Raw genomic sequence first — 27251 nt, 5'->3', positions numbered from 1 at the left:
TTTGCGCAGAAATTGGCGCAGTTCTTGTATTAAGAATCTGTGCCTGACACAAATTCTTGTATCGTTTCTGATATCGTTTCTTGTATCTGTGTATGACACTATGCATTTTTTTGACATATCAGAAACGATATTAGAAATGATACAAGAAAATGCATAGTGTCAAGGCCCCGTCTCACCATCAAATAATTGACAGTTATTTGATCAAACTTGACAGTTAGTGACACAAAGTGACAGTTAGTATGTATAGTTTGTGTCACTAGTCAAGTTTGACTGTCAAGTTTGATCAAATAACTGTCAATTATTTGATGGTGAGACGGGGCCTTCAAGGCCGCGTCTCACCATCAAATAATTTGATCAAACAGTTTGAGCAAACTTGACGTACTTGAGGAAGTACGTCAAAGTGACGTCACAATTGCAGTTTTTTTGAAATTCTAAAAATCTGTACTCTCACTATCAGTCTAGTTTGATCAAATTTTTTGTATTGAGTTGTCTAACTTGTTTGTACTTTATTTAAAATTAAAATTTTTCATTATCATCCACAATGAACACTCAGGATGTGACGTCACTAACTGTCACTTTCAGTTTCCTCAAACCAGTTTGATCAAATTATTTGATCGTGGGACGCGGCCTTCATACAGCCTTAACGTCGATAACAAGTACTAGCAAAGTAGTCTAGCTATCTTTGTCTGTCGTGCGAGTGTGAGCGTATCTACCAAGAGGTGGGAGTAATGGAACGACAGTTACACAGAGGCGGCAGCCATCATATGCTAGAGAGAGAAAGCTAAGCGCCAGTAGAGAGAGATAGATAGACCACCGAACCGAACTGCTCCGCGTTACGCTATTTTTCGGAGTTGGCCAAATCTATGTGACAGACTAGACCACTGAGTAAATATTGACCAATGACGTCCTTGATGCATAGAGCGGCCCATCCATTGTACCTAGGCTGTTTTTATTATGTCTATGAATCTATATCGTTCTGTGCCGCATTTTGCATCTGTCTTTTCTGTCAATGTCAATGTTAATCAACAATCATTATCAATCGCGCATGCGCAGTGGTAGTTCGTGCATTCAGTAAATTTTAAGGATCTGCTGTAGGCCTTTCGACTTTATATTTAAAATCTACTCGATCTACTCAATATACTAATACAGTAAAGGTAGGTTCCCAATATACTTATAATTTTAAAAATACTTCGGGAAAAAGAAGTTTTTCCAGATTTCTAGATGCAAGCTTTTCATAAACCGTTACATAATCCTGTTTCAGATGCTGTTCACAAAAGTTTTGGGAACTGTAAGGAATTCCGTAAAGAACGAGGTCTGCAGTCGAAATATTGGAATTCTAGCTCCTTGTCTTCAAAAGGCTTCAGATCCCATTCAACAATTATTTGTTGATAAAATTAGAGAATACAGACAAAAAAGTAACAGGTTTGTATTATTCCTATTTCCACAAAATTTAATGCGATGTAACAATTTAATAAGGCATTTTTTAATATTTCTTGAAATTACAGTATTATTAAGATCCAGCAAATTCATTGTTATTAACTAGTATATTATAAAAAATACGTGACAAAGGCTATAGCGGGATAAGATGGTAAAATCTACACTCGGCTGTATTCTTATTTAAGATTGGGCACTGGAAAGTACATATTTAGAAACCCCTTTAGCCAAATTTTTAGCTCCCTAAAGTGTTTTCTCAAGAAAAAAATTTGCTAGGCAATCCTTTACTTTAAAAAATCTGAACAAAATTAATGAACATAATATGTACAGTTTCATGGCCAAAATACTGACTGATTTTTTTGATAAAAATAATTGAGGTCCGGAAAAATATTTGAATTTTTAGGTTATGTAGGTAATTTTTGGCATAGACTTAATTACAATACCTAGACTGCGTGCTACAATCTAAAACTGTTTGTAAACAGGGTAAGCACCTCTTTCTAATCGGCAGTGTTTATCCACCAGGTTTTTCACTCGAAAGTCACATGGTCGATAATAGATCTGGCTGAATAGAAAGAGATGCCTATCCTGTTTACAAACATTTTTCTCTTGTCACACTGGGGAAACTGTTTTATATTGCAGTGCAGTCTGTAAGTATTGTATTGTGTGTCTGTGATTTTTGGCAAATTTCTAAATAATTTTTAATGCGTTTTTGCTTTCTTTTTAACACTTTATTGCAGGTATGTTTGTTACACAAATACATGCCTTGCAGCAGTTTGCCGCCTTATACTAAAGTGGCTTGAAATTAGCCAAATATAATTAAATTGTGTAAATTTTATTTTCAAAAATCTTCTAGTATTCAGAATTAGAATTTGGTATTTATACCAAAATAAATGATAGTATGTTTAAGATGCAGGTGAATAGCATAAAATTTGTATTTAATACACAAGGATACACCTTGAATTCAGGTTTGAGATACACGAAACACCTGATAAATGTAGCCCAAAAAGCTGAACAGAGTACCTCTGCCATGATAAAGAATATACCAAATACAGGCCGGTTGAGTACCTATAAAACGAAAATGTATCTCCCAAGAGGTACAATCAACCCTCTATATAAATATGGAGCACCTAAATGTCTTGACAAAGCAACAGCCCCTGTGCACTAGGCTCAATTCTATGTACTTTTCGTACATCTACAAAAAAGTTCTTCAAAATTAAATTTCTTATTTAACTGTCACCTTCCAAAGTAAAAATAATTGTTTTTTACAATAATATATTCAAAGAACTAAGCAAAAGGACAGAGCGTGATTTTGTTTATTGCTCTATAACTTTTTCTCTGGGATATAGGTATAAGCATTGCTTCACAAAAAACTTCTATTCTTCCTTTCTAAAATGACCTTAGCTAGAAGTCTTTAGCATTTATAGTATCAGAAATATGATTTTTCAAATTTTGCTGCACATACCATTTTTGGGTAAATTTTTTCATCAACATTGTTCTATAATAATTTTTCTCTACGCAGTTTTAGGCATATGCAATAGTATATTTAATAGAAATAAAAATCAATTACTTTTAAAATGGTATACTGTGGAAGGTTTTGTGACTAATTTTAACCAAAATATGGTTCCTAAAGTTTTATACTTTTAAGGATTTTTGATAACTTTACAGCTATTTCTAAAATTTATCGTTTTAACTGTTTACCTTTGTTTCTTGTAAATTTCATTATATACATTGTTAAATAAGAAACGAAGCTCATTTTCTGTACTTTAAAATGGTCTGTTGTGAAGTATTGTGGGACTAAAGGTAACCAAGATACGGTTCTCAAAGTGTGAAGCTTGCTATTTTTTTGTTATGGCAATATACCTAAATGTACGAGAAAAGAAGATTAACTAGAAATTAAAAGAATATAAAATAAATTAAAGGGGAAAATCTTAGCAATTGGCTGTTTACCATACTTTATCACAGTGCGTGTGGATGTCTGATCCTAAGACTTATACTCTGAATGAACAAAAAAACACATATTAAAAATGTGTATAATCAATGGCATACATTCCTGCCATCCGCACATTGGTGTGAACGTGTGAAGGCATCATGTGGCCATCCGCACAGAACTTGTTAAAAAGCTTACAAAAAAGTAAAAAATTTCGAATGTATGATGGTACAATTTATTTAATCCACTCACTGCCAATCTAGCCCGATCAAAGAACAATCTGACCCAAAAAAAAATAAAGGAAGGATGAAAATTTGGGAATAGGTAGTTGAAATTGTCTTTTATTATATAAGAAAAAGTTTGCAATTCTGCATCCCCTCCATTTTACAAAAATGGAGGGAAAACCCCCTCTTGAAGGTGAAAAATATACATTCAAAATAAGTCTGGAGTTGGATAAAATGACTAATTCTAAGCAACTTTTGTTATATAGAGTCTTTTCCTTAAGTCAATACTTTTCGAGTTATTTGCAAGTGAATATGTTCATTTTTAACAGAAAAAAACATGTTTTTGGACGGTTTTTCGGAGATAACTCAAAAAGTAAGTATTTCAGCGAAAAAAATATTCTTAGCAAAAATATAGCTTATAAAAAACTGAAAAAAATGGTGTATGCTTGAGGGATATAGACAAAGTAGAAGCAGAGTTGTAGCTAATGAAAAGAAGTTTCTTCTTCGTCAAATTCCAAATCGAATATTTCACTGTGAAATAACCCAAAAACAAAACACTTTTCGGGGAAAATTCATGTCAACTTTAAAGTGTTTAAAAAAAGGTTTATTTTTGTATTTTAAAAAAACTTGTAACATTAAAAGTAAGTGAGTTGCGCTCAAAATATTGTTGGTCCCTTTTATTTTTTGGTAAAAAAATCGCGAAAATCACTTCCTAATTAGCATCACAAATAAATTTTATCATTACCACTTGACAAGTTACTTTGCTCATGTATTATTTATATGATCTGTAAGTTTCATCGGTTCAAAGTGCTTATTTTTGAAAAAGCTGTAGTTTAAATGACTTAACCCTTTAACGGGCAGAACTATTGTTTTTTGTAAAACTATACTTTTGAATAGTGAAAGTAGTTCATTATGCATCATTAGTAAGACAAAAAATGTTAAAAAAAAAATTTCTGTGCCAGAAGGGCTGGAAAGGGTGGTATATATAGCTACCAGTGTGAATTTTGACAAACAACTAATACTTAGTGGGCAATGGTATATATAGCGACCGGTAAAAACAATTACAAAAATTTATAAAAAAATACTTTATTTTGAAAATATAAAAAAAACTAAATACAGGAATATTATAAATTTATTATCTAAGAACTTTCTATCTACTATGGTAGGGTGCAAAGCAGTCTTTGCATAGAGCAACGTTAAAAACTTGACAAATCGAATTGCTGCGCGTTTGTTTCTTTTTAGATGAAGCACAAAGGGCACAGCGTCTATAAGTTCCTTTGGTGGGTAAGTGTGAACCAGCATTCAAAGTTGAGTTTGATGAAGGTCCAGTCTTTTTTCTGAAAGTAAAAGTGCTAATCAAATTATCAGCTAGTTCAATGTAATGCTAGGAACTGTAATGCAGTCATAGGCTTAGCACTTGAGTTTTTTTTTCTCCCTATATAAAATATAGCTGTTTACTATTGCTGCGTCTAAAAGGTAGTAAAATATTTTTACCCACCAACGTCTTGATTTCCATGCGATGGAGTAGTTAGCATGATATTGATCGAATAGATCTACTCCACCCATGTATTTGTTATAATCCGCTATTGTCTGAAGACATGGTATATAATCTCTATTTCCGGTTTTGTTTGTTCTCAAAACCTGAGTTTTTTGTTGAAAATTATGTAGATTGCTGACAACACTAACACATTTTACGCCTCAATCTTTCCACTTTTAAACAGATATTTCCCAAGAACTAACCGAATCTGACTGATTTTGGGAAAGCTCTTCATCAACACTTAATATTTGTTTTACAAAATATTTTCTTGTTTGCCTTACAGTGTCACAAGCAAAAGTTTTCTTTTCCAGTAGTTTCTGCATCAGTGGTATTGAATTCTTCTGGTTAGCGTAGAGGTTCGATTCTTTGTCGATTGGCTTACTCGAATTAATGTCAACATTGACGCTTGAAGACTCAGTAAAATCAAATAATTCGAAAAGAAGATAGGGATCGTTTTTCTTGGACCACACAAAAGATTGATTTGAAGGAACAGGAGCTTGTTCCGCCTTCTCATCTTTATCAGCAGGAGTTAGGGAATTTGTTGCTTGAGGTAATGTTAACAGTTGTTCATCCTCGTCGTCTTCATCAGGAAAAATGTTTTTAAGAAATAACCTAGCCAAGTTGTTGTATTTGAAACCAAATCCGTCATCTGGATCAAAGTCTGGATCTTGATCCGAATCACCAAAATCTTCGTTTCCACTAGAATTATTTTTGTCTTTCTTGTAAGAGCATATTGGAGCACCCTTTTTAAGAGCTGTACTAAAGTACTGGAATATGTCGGCTGGCTGTCGATACTAGTAGTCGAGGATTGTGACAGAGTTATGGAAATTGAGTTTGTCTCAGGGAAATTATCATCGCCATCATATACTGGAGTTCAGCTTCTGTAAGCGGTCGATTTCTAGACATCTAAAAAAACATAGGAGTAATGTACTGGAAAAATCTAACCAAACCTAAATAATGTACTAGAAAAATTGTAATGACAAATAGGCCTAATAAATAATTTAAAGTCTTATAGAACCTCGTCTAGCAATTAAATACTAAATTTTGCTTTAATGTATCCGTAAAAAATTTAGTATTGTGCGTAAACTACAATCTCGAGATTTTGTTGGTTTAATATGTGAAAAAAAACCTCTTATTTGGTACAATCCTCAAAATGATTAAAAGTATTTTCCTATCCCTAATGTCAAACAACAAGATTTTTATAGAAATTCGTTGCCACAATATTGTTTAATAACTGGCATAAGTTTCAAAACTAAGAAATAAAAATTGTTTGTACGCTGTGATAAATAAAAACAATGAATTTTATTTATTTATTTATTTCTGCCCAATAAGATTACACGTTTATAAGTCCAATATACATAATACATGTGTCAATAATAATAAAACTACAATAAAATAGTAATAATAAAACAATAATACAATAAACTATAAATATCACAAACTTAAACACATAAATCAGATTCATATATCACAATAATGAATATCCAACAACTACTCAAACAAACAAACGTCTGAGGCCAGAGATGAATTCAGACTTCGGTGCAAAGAAATCTAGATCAGGTTGAGTGTTTGCCCATCTTAGTGCTCGAGATAAAAAGTTGTTATATGCATAGTTGGTTCTATGGATAGGAACATAGAATGTTTGATTTAATCGAGTTCTGTGGAGAGGTACATGGAGACCAACCTGCTCAAGTAGCTGAGGACACAAAACTGTTGAATTAATTATGCCATAGAGCATCCTTGCATCCTTAATTACTCGTCGGTCACGCAATGAGAGAATACCCAATTGGGTTTCAATTTGATAATAATTTAACTGATTTAACTCAAAAGGTATACCCAGTTTATATGCTATGTACCTTAAGAACTTGTGTTGGACTGTCTCGATTTTTGTTATGTAAATATTGTAAGATGGAGACCAAACACAAGAACAATACTCTAGATGAGGTCTAACTAAAGAACAATATAGTAATTTAATTGCATCAATATTCTGAAAGTCTCTAGTGCATCTTTTTATAAAACCAAGCATTTGTAAAGATATGGAAATTTTTGATGTATAATGTGATTCAAATAAAAGTTTACAGTCTAAATTAATTCCCAAATCACGAATTTCAGTAACCCAGTCAACAGGAATATTCTGTATAACATAATTATATTCTATTGGGTCTCTCGATCGTCCAAAAGAAATAGCATGACACTTAGATTCATTCAGGGCCATGGCATTCAACATACACCACTCACTCAACCGATCAAGATCATGTTGAAGATTAATACAGTCTTCTGTATTGTTGATAATTGTATAGAACTTTAGATAATCTGCAAAAAGCAGAGGTGAACTGTGTCGGAAGCAGTGGTGTATATCATTGATGAATATGTTAAATAACAGGGGCCCCAAATGTGAACCCTGAGGTACTCCTGAATGAACCTTAATCTCACTGGAAACAAAATCCCTGATACGCACCATCTGAACTCGGTCAATCAAGTATGTTCTCAGCCACTCAAGAAGTGGACCATTAACACCCATTTATTTAAGTTTAAATATTAATTTTGGGGATAGAATTCTCATAAAATATATTTATTCTTGCAATAACTATTCCAGTGATTTTAAAGAATTATCTGCTATTTAAAAATAATAAAAAAAAGTACACTTGAGACACTTACCTTCAATTTTTGTCCAAGTAGTTTATTCCAAATGACACTTGTGCAAAAAACAAAAATAAAATTGAACGATTTTTTACATAGACTATTGCAGAAAGGCGCGCTGGTAGCTTATCATACCAGTTTTGTGAAAAGCACGTCGTTATCACGCCGCATACAGGTTTTCGGTATTCACACCTACCAGCAAGCATTCAGTGTATCGACTGCGCCTATAAGGATTGTTTTCACCACAACTCTGATGACAAAATAAGCCGTAATAGCTTATGGTATATATAGCTACCAGAGAGCGTTAAAGGGTTAAACGAGTAACTAATCACGAGTTTAGGCAAATTTTGAACAGCCATAGCATAACCAATTTTTGTCTAAGAAAACAAAACAGCAAAAATATTCAGAAAAGCAAAACGTACATTTTATTACTCTTTAAGATTTTTGGTATTACCAATAATTTTTAAGTTAATTCCATGAACAATTCCATTTTTTTTTTCAAATTTAAAAAAAATGTTTTATTTTAAACCCAATTTTTTTTTAAGTGAGCACTTTGGACCAATGAAACTTATAGATAATATAAACAATAGTTAAGTAAAGTAACTTGTGAAGCGGCAACAATTAATTTTATTTGGGAAGCTAATTGGGGGGTGATTTTCACGATTTTTGTACCAAAAATAAAAGAGACCAACGATATTTTGAGCGTAACTCACTTATTTTTATTGTTAGAAGTTTTTTTAAAAAACAAAAATACACCTTTTTTAAACACTTTAAAAAAGTTGTAATGAATTTTCCCCGAAAAATGCTGTTTTTTGGTTATTTCACATTAAAATATTCGATTTGGAATTTGACGAAGAAGAACCTTCTTTTCATTAGCTACAACTCTGCTTCTACTGTGTCTGCAGACCTCACGCGTACACCATTTTTTTAAATTTTTTATAAGCTATATTTTTACTAAAAATATTTTTTCGCTAAAATACTTACTTTTTGAGTTATCTGCGAAAAACCGTCGAACATGTTTTTTTTTGTTAAAAATGAACATATTCACTTGCAAATAACTTGAAAAGTATTGACTTAAGAAAAAAACTCTATAGAACAAAAGTTGCTTAGAATTAGTCATTTTATCCAATTCCGGGCCTATTTTGAACGTATATTTTTTCACTCCTGAGAAAATATTTTTCACCCAGTATTTCTCAATTTTTGTAAATTGGAGGGGATGTAGAATTGTAAACTTTTTCTTATATAATAATAGACAATTTCAACTACCTATTCCCAAATTTTCATCCTTCCTTTATTTTTTTGGAGGTTTTCGTAAAATTTTATGTTCCCTGATCGGGCTAATCACACGCCAACACATGATATAGTTACTTCAGTCAGGTACCGTTCAACAAAATGACTCCTAGCCGAGTTCCGTTCCGAATGTGTTAAAAAAATTTAAAATATATCTGAATGGATTACATATTTTTTTTGTTCTGATTCTGGCCTTTGTTTATAACCTTTAGCCACGTAATTAAATATAAAATTATTATTCATTCATAAGTACAAAATTGTCCAGTATACACTTAAAAATAAAGTATAATAAAAAATAAAGCTTACAAATAACAATGTCTACTTACTATGTTAATAAATACAATTATGCTATTTTTTTCTTCACTACGGTAGGAACTAAATCCGATTCATAGATTACATTTCTTCAGTATGTTTTCGGTCCAGTCAGACCTTCATCCATAAAACCTAGAAGTAAGTATTTCCATGTCAAAATGACAAAGGTAAAATTTTGACTGTTAAAGTAAGCATATATTTATAAGGTATTTTCCACATGCATGTAGGAAGTTAAACAGTCAAAATTTTACCCGTTTTTTAGCCATTTTAATGTAGAAATACTTCTAGGTTTCTCTGATGATAATCTGACTGGACCGGAAACGTTTTGAAGAACTGGAATCCACTTGGGTGAATTTTAAATTTTTTAAATAAATTATACCATTTATATTTATACCATTATTCAAAGTTTTTTTAAATATCAGTTAAGTAAAAATCGATGCAAACATCAGACTTTGATAAATTATATCTTGGTTACAGTTAGTGTTGGAATCTACTAGAAAAGACCATTTCAAAATAATTTAATTTTTATTTCTACTGGAGGTACATACATTACATTTACTTAAAACTGCATAGAAGAAAGTTATAGACAAGGTTTGCGAAAAATGGGGAAAATGGAGTAAGTGGCGAAATTTGAAAAATCGTATCTTGGATACTATGAATCAAAAGATTTCAACCAAACTTAATTTTAAAAGGCAAGGAGATAGAACATCTATACTTATATCACTGTAGAAAAAGTTATGTGATAAAAAAGAAAATCACTTTCTTTCCTGTTTTTCTGTTTCATTTTTTGAATATATTTTTGTAAAAGAAATTATTTTTGACTAGATAGTAACATTTCGATAGGAAATTTAATTTTGAACAACTTTTCTGTATATGTATAAGTACGAAAATGTCTATGCTTTATTTATCTTAATGTACCCTTGTTTATAGGGACTAATTCATATCTTTCTCAAAAACGCACCCCTTTACACAGCACTCCGTTTAACATATGAAACATAAAACCCAGTGGCGAATCCAGGAAGGGGCGGTGGGGGCGATCAGCACCCCCTCTCAAACCAAGCGATTTATTTTTTTTAAATATCTTCTTCTTCTTCAAGTGCCATCTCCGCGACGGAGGTCGGCAATCATCGTAGCTATTCGGACTTTGGAGACGGCTGCTCTGAAAAGTTCGTTTGATGTACATCCGTACCATTCTCGCAGGTTGCGCAGCCACAATATTCTACTTCTCCCTATACTTCTTTTTCCTTGAATCTCTCCCTGCATAATGATTTCAAGCAAGTTGTATCTCTTTTCACTTGTAATATTACTGAGATATTCCAATTTTTTGGTTTTGATTGTATTTAAGACTTCCATTTCTTTATTCATCTTTCTCAGAACCTCTTTGTTTGTGACGTGTTCTGTCCATGATATTTTCAGAAATATATATAAAGATTATAAACACATTCATTTATTTTTATAGAAATTTAGCTAATCGGTCCCCCTCTAACGATGCTGGATCCGCCACTGATAAAACCTCTTCAACATTTTAATTCCTTTTAGCTCTCTATCTTTGGACATAATCAATAGCCTATTGGGGCAGACATTGGATATACCCTTGATAGTTATCTCATTATCTAACGATTCTATATGGTGTATTCCACGAATATACGACTGTTTTGGATTATCGCGACAACAAATATTTTAGTGTGCACATAAGAAGTACGAAAGTATTTTGCTCTAATAATTACTCCAATAAACTCCAATAATACTCAAATAAAATATAATTTGCAATTTACTTTCTTCATATTTTGCACAGTAAAATATTCGCTGTTGCGATAATCCAAGAGGATCGTATATTCGTGGAATGGGGTATACATAAGATAATATTATACATACTTTGTAGATTATATCCTATTTCCGTCAATGACGTTGTATTTTGAAAACAAGAATATATTTACTTAACTCCACAAAATTCAGTTTTTGGACCTCTTAATCCAGTGAAAGATTTATTAATGTTTTTTTTTTCAGTGGAAAAAGCCTTGTAGAACCTACTGCCGAATTAGAAAAAGAACTAAAAACTGAACTCGATAAAGTCGCAAAACAATATGGAGGTGGCCAAGGAGTAGATATGACCAAATTCCCATCTTTCAAATTTCAAGATCCTGTCATTGACCCTATTAACTTAGAAAAGTAAATTATTCCTTATATTTTGTTATTGTGAAATAGTCATTAATAAAACATTTCTGTTCATGAAATAAATACTAGATAATTTCTGTTCTTTTATTAAAACAATAAAAACATTACATTAAACTTAGTATATTTTTTACAGTTTCGGATACAACTACCATGTTAAAAGTCTGTGCCAAAGAATAGAATGTTTCTAACAATTTTATTAACTCAGTCTTTGAAATAAGGCATTTGAAGTCTGCTGAGCATGTGCAATGTCTGTTAATATTGTCCAATTTAATCTGAAAATTAAAGAATGATGAATTTATGTAAATCAGATGAAATATTTGTTATTTTAGTATTTATATGTGCCAAGTACAAATAAATGAAAAAAGATCAGACACATTTAAATGGGATAAGGGAATTAAACAAGGAGATGGACTAATCCTCTCTTGTTTGTAATAGTCATGGATACCCTAATAAAAGATACAAAAGATAAAACAAGAAACCTTCAATATATACAGTTTATCCCAAACTCTTTTTTCAGTTCGTCATAGTTTGTCAAATCCGCTTTAACCCAGCTTCAGCTCGAAGTGACAAAAACGTATGTCCATGATTATTACACATAGAACTTCGAAAATTATGTATTTGTTGAAGGGTATTTCCATATTAAAGCAGCTTATGCTTATAGATGTATAATTGGTTGACAATTACAATACTCTAAATAGATATTTTTTGAAACAAAAGTAATTTATCGTGACAGTCCTTTCACAATGTTAACGGATAAAATGACAATTGTAATTCTAGGTTAGAAATTTGTCAGTGACATAAATATAAATATTTTATGTATATTCGGACATTGTATAGTCAAATTGTATTCTATACTTATTTTATTTTTCCTTAAAATATTTTAAATATTAGTATTCTGGCAAATATTGATATTTATATATACTTAAACATACAGAAATTCTGACAACTGTCAGATTTAACTAAAATGTCATGCATCGATTCGCGACATTCTTTAAATCCCATATGATGTCAAAATTAATGACGCACTGAAAAAAGGGTTTGGGATAAACTGTAGTAGGATCCAAAAACTTAACTGCAATAAAGATCAACTCCCTTCTATACGGCTGATGATATAGTTTTAATCACAGATAGGAGAGTAGAGAAAATGCAAAAACTAATAGATATTTTTTTTTTTTTTTTTTTTTATTGACATCCCAATTTATTACAATCTGCCGTTTTTTACAAAGTAATAAGCATTAAATAATATTTATGTCGGCTAAACTATTGACATGTGGCGAACATACCCATTAATATGCCGCTCTTAATGTTAGTCTACTAAACTATTATTGGTTCTGGGAAAACATAAATAAGTACTACACTTTTTTTTAGCTCACACTAAATCACTGGTCACTTTACGTTTTAACCTGCGCACTGCACACATCTGCATCAAGTTCCTTGCTAGGTGGTTTGGGTGTTCCCGCAATCGGTCCTTGTATTTTTTTATTCGATATGTAATTTCTTCCTTTACATAAGTTACCTCTGCATCTCGATGTACGGCGTTGTTGGTGATGTACCAAGGTATATTTAAAATCATCCTTAGTATTTTGGATTGGAACCTTTGTATTATTTCAATATTAGAATTTGCGGCTGTTCCCCACAGTTCTACCCCATAGGTCCAAATTGGCTTCAACACCGCTTTGTATAGGAGTAATTTATTTTGTGTTGATAACTGGGATTGTTTTCCTATTAGCCAGTATATGTCTCTCACTTTATGGCCCAATTGTTTTCGTTTGGAAAATATGTGTTTTTTCCAGGTCAGTTTTCTATCCAGGTGAATCCCAAGGTACTTTACATCGTCTTTCTGTGGTATTTGTTTGCGGTTAATACATACAGGTGGACAGGTTCCTCTACGGGTTGTAAATGTTACATGTATTGACTTTTGCTCATTTGGTTTAATTCTCCATTTTTGTAACCATTTTTCGACTTCAGTTATGTTATTTTGTAATAGTTCTGATGCGATGTTTGGATTCTTGTTGGAGCATAAGATCGCAGTATCATCTGCAAATGTAGCTGTTGTTGTGGCAGGTGATGTTGGAAGGTCGGCAGTATAGAGTAGGTACAGGACAGGACCCAGAACACTTCCCTGGGGGACACCCGCTGTTATGGGTTGAAGTTCTGATATTTCATTGTCGTATTTGACTCTAAAGCGTCTATTTGTAAGGTATGACTTTAGTAGTGTGTTACACAATAGATATTTGGCAAAAAAGGTATAGAATTTCAAAATGGAAATGAATCTCAATAAAACAAAACTTATAATAATAAATAAAGATGAGAAAAAAAGAAAGGAATACCAATGTAAGGGAACAAGTACAGAAGTAAGAACAAGAACAGATGATGGGAAAACTGACATGGCAATAAGTAATAAACTGAAGAAGGCTACTAACGTGTATTACTATTACAGAAATAGACAAAAAAACTAAACTCAGAGTATATAACAGCATAGTAAATCCGATAATGACATATAGGGCGGAAACATGGATTGTGCAAAATAAACATGAATCAATGATAAACGCGACCGAGATGAAATATTTGAGAAGAATAGCTGGAGTTACGAAGTTTAAAAGATTCAGAAATGAAGATATAAGGAGAGAGAGTTAGAACAAGAACCGATAATGAGATAGATTGAAAACAAACAATTAAGCTGGTTTGGTCACATAACGAATGGACCAAAAGAGACTAAAAAAGAAGATACGTGAAGCCAAAATGGGAAACAAAAGAGAAAAAGATAAGACATGAAAGGAGCAGCTCCAGGACATGGGTGAACGGAGAGATATGAAGAATCTGGCCACCCATAGAAGCTCATGGAAGAAATGGATAAGAAGCGGAACCCGACATCCGACGCCCCGTAGGGCACTAAGGATGATGAGAAAGAAGAAGTATTTATATTTATGCATGAAAATATTTATAAAGATGATATATCGCCACCGCCTACGAAAAGTAAAACTCCGAAAAATGCCGTTAAGAGTAGAACTTTCAATGAACGCCGCGAAAAATATTATTTTCGATTATATGATTGTGCAAATTATAATCCCTAATAAAGTGTTAGCGAAAATTTTTATTTTTTGAGGAGTATCGGCAAAAAACATCATTTCTGTTTGTGGGTCCACGAAAATTATAATTAGTAAAAAGTGCTCAGAAATAATTGTTTTCGTCGGCAGAAACAGAAAGGGAAATAATTGTTTTCGTCGGCATATATGTATTATGAACTAAATCTTTTCATTATAAATATTTTGGGAGTTTTAATCTTCGCGGACACGCATATAAAAAAATTGTAATCGCCAATACTTATCAGAATTATTTTTTTCACTGGAAATATATTAGGAATCACATTAATCATTAGGTACACTTCGCGTCATATAAAACTGGTACACTTTTTTTTCCAATGCAAACCTGTGTTCAGACTGACAATTATTGTTCGTGAATCACGTCGTTGTTGCCATCACAGATAACGGAATTGCACTAAATCTAAATACAAAAAAAAAAACGTTTAAAATGTATATTTCGAATTGTAATACATATATTTAAATTCCACACTTGTTCACTGTAAAAGTTATTCATTTTGTATTAATTTAAAATTTAATTTTTCCAGTGTGTTTTATTATATACACAACGTAATGCAGTTTTGTCCTACAATTTACGAGAAACCAATCACACCTCTCGATTTGACGTTAAACATAATAATTTAAAGTCATGTCAAGATTTATTATCTATCAATATTTTTTAATTGAAATATTTTCATAAATTATAATAAAACACGAATCAATGTATGGATACTTAATTGAGATGAACGGAAAATTACAATTGTTTTAGTTTTTAGTATATTAAAAAATGCAGTCTGTCGCACAGTCCCGTTTTTACCTAGTTTGATATAATATTTTCGTTGAACTGGCAACGTTGCCCTAGAAATTAGAATGACACTTGTGACAAGATCAACTTACACAACTTGAAAAATACGATTTTCGGTTATAGAGTTGTACCAGTTTTTTTTTGACGCGAAGTGTACCAAGCGATATGAGGGGTCTAACTGCAAAACTCACATTGTCCACTTTTTTCAAAAATGACTTTAATTGATTCCAGCTGTACATGTTAAACTACATAATTTGTGATATACTATTAACAATATCCCATATACACTCTGGACCAAAATTAACCGGCCACCTTAAAAATGAGTTATTTTTGATGTCTTATATCTCGTAAACCTGTTGTCCGATTTAAGTATTTTTTTAGTATGGTATAGCCTTATTCCTTGAAAATAGCGTTATAATAATATTGTTGCTAAACAGGTAAATTTTCATTGTATACCGGGTGTACGAATTAAACTGTATTTTTTTCTTACTTAAAGTTTGCATCACCCTGTGGAATATTCTAGCATTTATAAAATATTGAAATTCAAACCTAACTATAGCCTCATGTTTTCTCAATATTTTGTTTTTTGATTCATTCGCTTATGTTGACTAATAAAAAAGTTAGGTAGTTTAACAACTAGCCATGTTTTTCATCAATACAGACGATTTAACTCACCAGCAAAATTAACCCCACCACCTTTATTATTTGTTTTGTTTACATTACCTGTGACAGTTTGTTTCCTAAATTTGTGTCATCGAAGGACTTTTGACATACAGTCGTTGTATGACATTGTTGCAAAATCTGTTTCCGTGTTAACAAAAATTCTTGAACAATCCCTGTAATTTTATATCATTGTTAGCGAATATTGTTGAAGTTGAAATTTTAGTGCTTTTTTGTTTCTGATTTGAAAAATGCCACTCGTTCCAACTGATGCTGCTAAGGCAGTGGCTTTAGTTGATGCTGGTTACAGTCAACGTCATATCGCTCGTACACTCGATGTACACAGAACTACGGTACAAGATGCCATTAGACGATTTCGGGAGACAGGATCATACAACCGCAGGCCAGGTCAAGGCCGACAACAATGCACTTCAGTTCGAGATGACCACTTCATTGTCACCAAAGTATTGAGAAATCGCTTTTGCACCGCTTCTGAAGCTCGTAGGTCTCTTCTTGAAGTGAGAAACGTTAGTGTGAGTAGACAAACGATTAGAAGAAGACTGTCAGAAATAAACTTGGGGGCTTTTCGTCTAGCTCGCGCACCACAACTGCTCCCACAACACCGTAGGGCTAGACTGCTAGACTTCATTTTGCGCGAGAATATGCTAACTGGACTCTGGCGGAATGGAAGCATATACTGTTCTCAGATGAGAGCAAAATCCCCCTAACAGGTCCAGATGGACGCCAACGTGTCTATAGGCGTCAAAATGAAAGGTTTGCTCCATGCGCTATAACCGAAACAGTGGCCGAGGAGGGTCAATAATGATTTGGGGAGGTATTTCTTACGAAGCGCGTACTGATCTTGTTGTGTTCGGTAGAGGCAGTATGAATGCCCAAGTGTACGTGCAAGAAGTTCTCCAAGACCATGTTATGCCTTTTGCACCATTCATTGGTGATAACTTCAGACTAATGCATGACAATGCACGTTGCCATACAGCAAGATCTACCCGTGAGTACCTTAATGAGGTCGGGATTCAAGTTCTACCATGGCCAGCACACAGTCCCGATCTTAACCTAATTGAGCATATCTGGGACAACCTCAAAAGACGGGTAAGAGCGAGAGTACCAGCCCCTGCATCATTTGAAGAGCTGAAGACAGCTGCGGTAGAGGAGTGGCACAATATCCCCCAATCTGATATCCAGGATATCATGAATGGATTGCCAAACCGGCTCCAAGAAGTCCTAAGAGCTAGAGGCGGCAACACCCTTTATTGATACCCAATTTTTTTTCAATTAGACTTTGATTTCCAAAATATTGTTAATTTGAATTTTCTTCTAAGATTTTATTCATTAGATTTTTGTTGTAACAAATGACTTTTTTTCAAAAAGATTATTTTTTCTCTTAGTAGTTTTCACCGCATCCTTCATAAAATGTGGTCCAAGGTTAACAATTTCTGCAAATTAAAAGAAATACAAGTTGGGTGGTTAATTTTGTCGGTGAGTTTATTTATTACTTTAAAACCGGTTGAGACATGCACATGAAATTTGGTGGGTTTTAAGACGAAGTTATTGCACATTTTTGGGATACAATTTTATTAAGCATTTAATATTCACCGTTGGCACGCATACGGGTATTATGATGGCTCATATTACCCGTATGCGCGAGAATGGTGAATATTAAATTCTTAATTGTATGTCAAAAAATATGCAATAACTACGTCATAAAACTCACCAAATTGTATTTGCATATCTCAACCGGTTTTAAAGCAATAAATAAATCGTCAGTTTGTCAGAAAATTTTAAACACTCCCTATCGCAGAAACGAATCATTTGCGGACATAAGTCTATAAAACAAACTGTCATTATTTTTTCATGTAGAATTACCCCTTAAACTTTGCCAAAATTTTTTAAAAACATGTATTGATAAAACACATGTCTAGTTGTTAAAGCACCTAACTTTTTTATTATCCAACGTAAGCGAATCAATCAAAAAACAAAATGTTGAGAAAGCATGAGGCTATAGTTAGGTTTTATTTTCAGTATTCTACAAATGCTAGAATATTCCACAGGATGATGCAAACTTTAAGAAAAAAACACAGTTTGATTCGTACACTCGGTATACAATGAAAATTTACCTGTTTAGCAACAACATTGTTACAGCTATATGTTAAAGAATAAGGCTATAACATATTAAAAAAATCACTTAAATCGGACAACAGGTTTAGGAGATATAAGACATCAAAAATGACCCATTTTTAAAGTGGCCGGTTAATTTTGGTCCAGAGTGTAAAATCAAGTACAAAAACACGGATCGTTTGGAAAACTCACATTATCCTCTCTGCCGTCCAATCACAGGCACGCGGCACGCATTTCGGTCACATGACAGATGTGTTTAAAACATTGTGTGATGGGTTATTGTAGGCCTGTATCCCGCGTACCAAAAAAAGTTTATGAATAGCAAGCTGAAAATTTGTTAATAGCTTAAAGGTGTATAGTAGTACAAACTTTGATGTAGGGAACACTGGAACAGGGGAAGTTTTAATTGTGGAACAGTTTAAAAATCTGGAACGTCAGATTACGAAAACTCCCCATGTATTTTGTCGGATAGCACTTCCAATTTATTTGTTACCGTTTTATTAAACTCTCATGCAAAAAATCAGACTGCTATTTATCACCAATATAATTCCTGTCATTTGACATGTTCTTCGTGTTCCACTCATTAAAGTGCCCAGTTGGTGATAAACACAAGTCTGACTTTTGCATGAGAGTTTAATGAAATGGTAACAAATCAATTGGAAGTTCTGTCCAACAAAATACATGGAGCGTTTTCGTAGTCTGACGTTTCAAATTTTTAAACTGTTCCATAATTAGAACTTCCCCTGTTCCAGTGTTCCTGTACATCAAAGTTTGTCCGACTAGACACCATTAAGCTATTAATCAACTTTTTTTTGGTATGCGGGGTCCAGGTGTATTATACAAGCTGCGCAGTAGTGAGTTGCTTTTGATATTTTCGTTAGAAATTAATAATTAATTAACACCTTAATGTAATTTTATATTTTTAAATGAAGTCTTTTATAATATGGAATTAAATGTAACTCCAGTTAATACTTTCAACAAAGAGAAGCCAAGGAAACAAAAATACGAAAAACGATAAAACAAAACTCACATTCTCCAACATTTAATGTGGAATTTCTGCCTTATTAAATCAGTTAAAGATTTGATAAGCTATTAAAAATGTTGCTTATGTTATACTGTTTACAATAAATAAATAACAAATAAAAAAAGTTAATTTTATAAAAAAAATTTAGTTCCTGTAAAATTTGAAAAAGTGGAGAATGTCAGTTTTGCAGTTGACCCCTCAAATAATTTTAAAATAAAAATATTTTTCTAAGAAAATAGGTTTGAAAGAGAAAAGCTCTAAAATAAATGAAAAATTATAGTATGAATTTAGTATACTTACATTTGCACATTTTTTACACTGTAGATCCTGTAAATTATAGGCAAGTAACTTTTTATTAATGATATTTAATATAATGCATTCAATTTCAGTGTTGTCATATTCTGAGTTGCATAAAGGACAAATCCAAGCTGAATCAGATCTATACTGGTCTCTACCTAAATCAATATCTCTGCAATGATTACAAGCCTTACAAATTATTTGCGGTATTACATATGAAACAGTTGTGTCTTTCCAAACAGCTTTTTCCGAAAATTCGCCAATACCTAAAACAAACCAATTACCTTATAAGAATGAACATAAAACAAATACAAATCTTAATTAAATGAACATATTATTTCTATTATTACAAAGTTTAAAGTTAACCCTTGTAAGCCGGTGTGGGTGCAGCTGCACCTCAGACCTTCTTTTTCTCACCTATCTGATTTAATATTTTTTTTTATTGTTGTCAATTTTTTTATTCGCATTAATTCAATTCGAAACGAATTCCACCCATTATACCATTTAAAACTTTTTGCGTTTACATGTTTTTTTTTTGAAAAGTGACTGAGGTCGTTAACCTTTGTCATAATATTTTAAAACTTGTAATTTGTCAAGTGTGTTCTCGAGAGAATTATGTTACAATTTTACATTTCTTATGTTTGAAATAGTAGGGTCAGCTTGGTAATACAATCGACATGATTTAACTATTCTTGTGTAGGATGATTTATCATACTCGGAAGCCTTTGTTAGTAACTATCTCAATCGAAAACATGAAGAGAAGTATCCATATTACTCAAATGTGGTCTCGAGGTAACCAGTTACAAAAAAACTCGAAGAGGTACCACAAGGTTATTTATTATTGTTAAAATTATAAAAGGACGCGTTTCGGCTTTACACGAGCCATCATCAGCTTAAATACAGGACATAGAAAACAACGGACTGACCTACAATGTAAAAATATCCAACATTACACATGAGAATAATGTGTACCACTTGCTTTATTCTCATGTGTAATGTTGGATATTTTTACATTGTAGGTCAGTCCGTTGTTTTCTATGTCCTGTATTTAAGCTGATGATGGCTTGTGTAAAGCCGAAACGCGCCCTTTTATGATTTTTAACAATAGTAAATAACCTTGTGGTACCTCTTCGAGTTTTTTTTTTGTAACTGGTTCAATCGAATCCGCCAATACACGTGTAAGAATTATTTGTTTTAGGGGATTCACTTTTTATTTCGGTTTCCTCCCAAGAAGATTTTACTTGTTTATCTAAATTTCACGATTCTCGAGTTTGTACTGAAGAAAAACTAAGATTTTAATGGACAATCATGATCCTGAATTTGACCAAAAAGTGACAAACCAAGAAAATAGTGATGAGGAGAGCGATAGAGAATTGCTTCACTATACTGAACCTGACGAACTCCTATAAACCTGAAATGATACTTCATTGTAAAATTGTAACAAAACAAAAGCAGCTGTTGACGTAGTAGACAAAATGGCACAACAACACAGTGCCAAACACGCAGGTTGCCCATGCTAATGTTATATAACTTTTTAGATATTTCAGCAATAAACGCTTTCAAAATTTGGAAAATAAAAAATCCAAATTACGGTGGGAAACATTTGGATGTAAGGCGAAGTTTTTTTATTAGACTTAGGACGGGTATTAACAAAAGAAAATGTTATTTACAGATATCAAAACACAATGCACTCTCAGTTACGTCAAATGATGAAAACTGCATATCCTGAATGGGTCGTTTTTGATGTTCCATCTGGAGCTAACAGAGCTACGAGACCTGCATAGGGATTACGAACACTATACGAATCGTATCCGCCATGTTTTACCGTAAGACGCTACAGTAAAACATGGCAGATACGGTTCGTATCGAGTGTTCTTAATCCCATGCCTGGTCATTAAGGCCGGTGTTACTTATACTTACACTAGGCGTCTTACGAGGGTTAATCAAAACTAATGTTGCATTTTATGTGAAGCTCATAGCGTGAAAAATGTGATGGTTTGAAATCATTTAATTTGTGTAATTTTAAATACTTTTAGTTTCCAAGTTAAAATTTGTCCAAAAACCTAAACATTAACGTATTTCTTTTTTCATTTAGAAAAACCAAAAATAATATTTTGAAATCATATCACTTATCTGCAATACTTTCAAAAGTGAAAAGCTATTTGTCTGGAACAGTTAGAAGAAGTTAGAACATGAAGCGTTTGAGCCATTTGATTAAAATTTAAATTAACGAAAAAAATACACTGGCTGCTAAACGTGACACAGATGTTTTATTATTACATTAAGTTTTTTAGATTATACTGTCTGTGTTTATGGCTCAAAAGTATTACGTTAGATTTTTATTTTATCATCACAGACATCATAAACATATCCAGGTTTTTTTATATATTCTATTGACCCTTGGGTTGTCATTACACAGTATGTAGGGTCACCTGTGTAGGCTCCAAGTGGGCAGTCCTGTATTATGTGCCTGACCATCTGTCTTGCAGCGCCGCAGGCACAAGAAGGCTAGGTAAGTTTACCCCACCTGCAGAGGGAGTCGGCGCATCTTCCACAGTTTGTTCTGATTCGATTAAGGGCTGCCCAAATCTTACGGGGACGTTCAAATTCGAGGTTTGTCTATGATGTCCGGTAGACTATGGTAATGCGGGTCTATCTTACTTTCCCATTCTTCTCTCCATCGGGCATTTCAGTCAAAATTGGATTGTTGCAGTGCTTGAACGGATTTCAGGGGAGGTAACCTGGGTCGGAAACGATTCCAAGAATATCGGGGATGTCGTTGTGGACTAGAAGTTGACATATTTTGTTGTATTTTTTAACCAATGCATGTCCGCGACGTAGGTTGGGTGATGCTATGTTACTAAGAATCCCCAGAGGATCTTAAGGTTGGTGCTGTGGTGCAAAAACAAAAAATTACCTACTAAAATCACCAGCCAGTTGTGTCCGAGTTTAGCGAACCGACTATACTTCAGTTTTTGTAGTACTTGTAAGTACATACTACAGTAGTAGTTGTTGTAATCTCTATTTCTTAAAGTATTCGCTGAGGATGGATAGGTCATGCGTGATAGCGATTTCTTTAGTTTCCAAAGATTGGTGGCTTGTTGCAAGGGTACAGTCGGGAGCATATTAAAACTTCCAAGATTCGGTTGCAGGCATGTCAGCAATGTAGAGGTTGAAAAGTAAAGGGGCCGGAACAGATACCTGTGGAAGGCCATTATTAAGTTTCATCTGCATACTCGTCTCCATTCCCTTCATTACCTGGAAGGTTCTGTTGTCAGCATGTTGTCAATGAGGTTAATTATCTTTCTGCAGGGGATAATACGAGCCAGTTTACATATTAATCCCTGTCTCCAAACAGTACCATATGCTTCTATTGGATTTTAAATCCTGTTGCTGTTTTTTGCTTCTTTTAAAAATTACGTTAAATAAGAGGCACAAAAATTCTCAAAATAAACAACTTGCTTTTAAGTAAATCTAAATATGCCAAGAATTTTTCATAACTAGAGCGAATTACTACTACAATATGTCAGTTTATAACGTTTTCCGACTTCCAATCACCACTTCGCCACTATTATCTCCACAATTGAATCAATCATTAGAATCTTGATGGTGCTTCACTTATTTATAATAGGGAACTTGCACATTTTTTTATTACATAATAATGTTCAGTTTTGTTTAAAAATGAGATTTCCAAAATTTCACGCTTCAAAAACTCGTAATAACTTTGAAATTTATAAATTTAAAGTCTTCTGCGGTACAAAACAGTTCAAACGACCCGTGACGTCACATAGTTTTATTATATAGTTATGATTAGGGTTATATTTAGGTACATTCTTCTTCTCCTTCTTTAGTTTATTGACCTCCACCTACTAGGGTATTTGGCCAGCTCATCGTCGCGTAATAAGGGAAAAATATTTATATTCTAATGACATTTATCGTATGTCATTGAAATAATATATACCAGTTTGTTGAGATTGGAGTTTAATACAGTTTTTGAAGGAAATGAAAGAAGGTTTACTATGGAAAATAAAACCATTTTGTAGAAGTACAATTTTTCTATGAATAGTTCAAACGATCAAAAACACTTGTGACGTCACACAACTGTATTTTCTACTGACATTTATAATGTCTAATTTAAAATTCTATACAATTGTGTTTACTTTGTTGGTGCAGAATTTAACATATAACCGGATGACGTCACGACGCGTTTTGGGCTGGCTGGTATAATTTGAATTTTTAATCGTCTTTAGGGGCCAAACGAAAGGCAAAAAAACTTTATTATCTTTTATACATGTTTTAAATTACGTTCTGTTGTGATTTATAACATTTTTTTCGAATTTAAAATTTTATTCAAATTCCCTATTATGTTGGAGCCCATAATTTATTATACCCAATTAAAAAGGTGGCTCAAGTGGCATGCACGCTCACAAAAACGAAAAAGAATTGAGCTGATTGAGAGGTTAGGCATCATTACCTGTTTACTATACAAATAATATCTATTATTTTTTATTGTAATTAATATAAATCGATTTTCATTACTAGTCGAAATATAGTGATAAGTGCACTAAGAACCAGCTAAATAACACAAAAGACGGAAAACAATAAGTACGTTGTGAAATAAAAAGAGATAAAACTAGTAGAGGTGTCAAATTATCGATAGGAACCTATAAATTTACATTACATTACATCGTTTTCCACCTTTAGACAGGAGAATTTGATAAAATTCTCCCGTCACAGCACTCTAAAGGTGGATTTATATTATAAAATTCTCCTGTCACAGTGACCGTTGTCATACTACTCCGATACGTCTAAAGGTGGGAAACTATCAATATAAAAATTTGTGGGTTTCTATTGATAATTTCCCACCTCTACTAGTTTTATCTTTTTATTGCACAACGTATTATGTTTTCCGTCTTTTCCGTTATTTTGTCGGTTATTAGCGCACTCATCACTGTATATTAATTAAAAAAAAAATAGAGGATCCTTTGTAAAAGGTATATTTAAAAGAACCCAATAAGGGTTACATCACAAAACAAAACGTTTTCGGATTAACAAGTAATCCATCATCAGTGTTAAAAAGAAAATAGCATGCATGCTTGAGCAACCAAAAAGGTATCGGTAAAAATCCTTTAAAAGTTGTAAGATTTTAAATGATACTACATATTATCAATAAAATCGATGGATGTTGCAAATATTCCTGGATATTGCCATTAACTACAATGTTTTTCTCTTTTTTGTTTTTCTAACAACTCAATGGTTTTCTGCATTTCGTCGCCCTAAAGTGTTAACCTGCTAACTCCGTTTTACCCAATTTTACATGAGAGGCAAAAAACGATTTCGCAGCACTTTTTTTATAAAATTCATTGGAAAACAATAAAATAGTGCTTAAAACTAGTATAATAATTGTTGTATCTTTAAAACTATTACAAACTATACTAATAATTGTAGTTTTTATTATTTTTTGGGAGATAGCTGGTTATCAGTTTTTCAAATTCAGCTAATAATAATGGACTTTGCAATAATAATAATAGGCAGTTTAACGCAATCAAACACGCGTATTCTATACGCAACGAAACTTTATTATTCTAAGTACAAAAAGGCTAAAAACAATAATAACGCTACTCATAGGGAAGATCATCATAAAATTTATGGTAGTCTACCGACAATGTTTTCTTGATTGCCCGACTAGGTCTGGATCCCGCGTATGAAAAAAAAGTTGATTAATAGCAAGCTGAAAATTTGTTAATAGCTTAAGGGTGACTTGTCGGATAAACTTTGATATATGGGAACACTGAAACAGGGGCAGTTTTAATTGTGGAACAGGTTAAAAATTTGGAACGGTCAGACCACGAAAACGGCACATTTATTTTGTTCGACAGAACAGACTTAAACTCTCCGAACAGAGATTAAACTCTCATGCAAAAATCAGACTGGTATTTATCACCTGTCATAATTCCTGTTATTTGACATATTCTACATGTTCCACTCATTAAAACGCCCATTTGGTGATAAACAGCAGTCTGATTTTTGCATGAGAGTTTAATTTCTGTTCGAAGAGTTTAAGTCTGTTATGTCGGACAAAATACATGTGCCGTTTTCGTGGTCTGACCGTTCCAAATTTTTAACCTGTTCCACAATTAAAACTTCTCCTGTTCCAGTGTTCCCATATATAAAAGTTTGTCCGACTAGACACCCTTAAGGTATTAACACATTTTCAGCTTGCTATTAATCAACTTTTTTTCATACGCGGGATCCAGACCTAGAAGGTCTTCATATTTTTTGGCGGTTATTTTACGTCTTTCCAGGTATAGTCACTTCAATTGGTCCCAAGAATGTGAATTCATTTTGTTGTTCTTCCGTTGAGGAATTGTTTTCCATTGATCAGCAAAGCTGGCTTTATAATCAATTTCACCTTAAGATGTATACCTCAGAGCACGAATATTTGTAACTTTTAAATCACCTTTACCTCTTCCTGGTCTATTTGTTTTATAACGCTGAATTGAATCAAGATTTTTGAAAAAATCATGTGTTAAATATTTTACTTGGTAGGGAGTAGGCTTTTTTCTTGCTTTTTGACAGATAGGTACGTAATCGGCTGGTAAGTTAATGACTTTATCTTTCGAGCTTTTGTTCGATGGCTGCATGAACATAATCAACTTCCATCTGCGTATGGCCAGGTTCAAGGTATTTTTGTTCTATTATTACATTATGAGTGATTGCTAGATTCAACAGAACATTGGCCACAGCAGCGTTCCTATTTTGGTACCCACAACCGTCCGTATACATTATAATGCTATTTCTTTCATCAGTCCCTTCTATAGAATGAGGGACACTGGGCAAAATTTTCTGTTCTATGAAATACATCCAAATACTTGCAAACTCCTCAGAACCAAGACCTCCTTCACATTCGTTCCATATAAAACAATAGGCATCGGAATTCACTAAGTTATAGAAACAGAGATTATGTACTTGGAGCATTGTTTTGTAGTATAATGTGGAAACTTTTGATTTTGGTGCCATCAACACGGCTTGCAAATCTGCTGTGAAAACATTTTGTTTCTCCTTTTTATCTTTCTCTTTTTCTTCTCTTGCTTCTACTTTCCTCTGTATGTGACTTTTAAATTCTTCTTCCGAAAGTTGTCCAACCCTATAGCTCACACACTTTTCACATTCATCTTTTTAGGGCGGAAAAGTGCAAAGTTCTTTTCATCGAAGGTTTTAGAAAATGATGCTATCGAAAGGGTTCTGCTGTTCTTTCCTCGATGTGCACTAATCCTTGACATAAAATTCGTAAACACTTTGCCGAGACTGCCATTCAGCCAAAAGATATTTTTTTGAGATGTTGACTTGCAATAATGTGACTCCATAACCGGTAACGAATCTAAAAATTGCAGCAAGCATTCACGGCGATCTTTGAAAAGCGCCACTCCATTGGTCGATTTGCGTACAATGCTTGGAGCACATACTCCATAAGAACTTTTCCAGCTAAGAATTGTCCAGCGACCAATTACAACCATTAAGAAACATGGTTCTGCATACTCTAAAACTTTCTTCTTGAACCGGTAGAAAATATTCTAAAGTTTGTCCCCTTTTCGTCTCGTTTGCTGTTTTTCGGTTACGATGCCTTTTGGTCGTTACATATTTAACCTGATTATTAATAAAAACCTTTTTTCCTCCCCAAGACATTTGCCAAAATGACTTGAAAATACG

The 27251-nt window shown here is 33.1% G+C and overlaps 2 protein-coding genes across 2 annotated transcripts in view; one reads left to right on the top strand and one right to left on the bottom strand.

The window, feature by feature from the left end:
• Positions 1-987: 987 nt before the first annotated feature.
• On the top strand, positions 988-11614 carry LOC126884331 (ATP synthase-coupling factor 6, mitochondrial). Its single transcript, XM_050650272.1, has 3 exons — positions 988-1154; positions 1262-1422; positions 11372-11614. Exons 2-3 carry the CDS (start codon positions 1262-1264, stop codon positions 11535-11537), a joined length of 327 nt encoding a protein of 108 aa, XP_050506229.1. The 5' UTR covers positions 988-1154; the 3' UTR covers positions 11538-11614.
• Positions 11610-27251, bottom strand: part of LOC126884313 (DNA polymerase epsilon catalytic subunit 1) — a 263412-nt gene continuing 247770 nt past the window's right edge. The window contains exons 27-28 of the mRNA XM_050650251.1: positions 19545-19807; positions 11610-11811 (exon numbers count right to left, since the gene is read on the bottom strand). Coding sequence (XP_050506208.1) covers positions 11644-11811; positions 19545-19807 — 431 coding nt within the window. The 3' untranslated portion in view covers positions 11610-11643. The remainder of the gene's footprint in view (positions 11812-19544; positions 19808-27251) is intronic.

Source organism: Diabrotica virgifera, chromosome 5 (genome assembly GCF_917563875.1).
Source record: "Diabrotica virgifera virgifera chromosome 5, PGI_DIABVI_V3a".
In the NCBI taxonomy this organism is placed as follows: Eukaryota; Metazoa; Arthropoda; class Insecta; order Coleoptera; family Chrysomelidae; genus Diabrotica; species Diabrotica virgifera.
The sequence above is the reverse complement of the archived record's forward strand: the minus strand, read 5'-3'. Positions and strand labels throughout refer to the sequence as shown.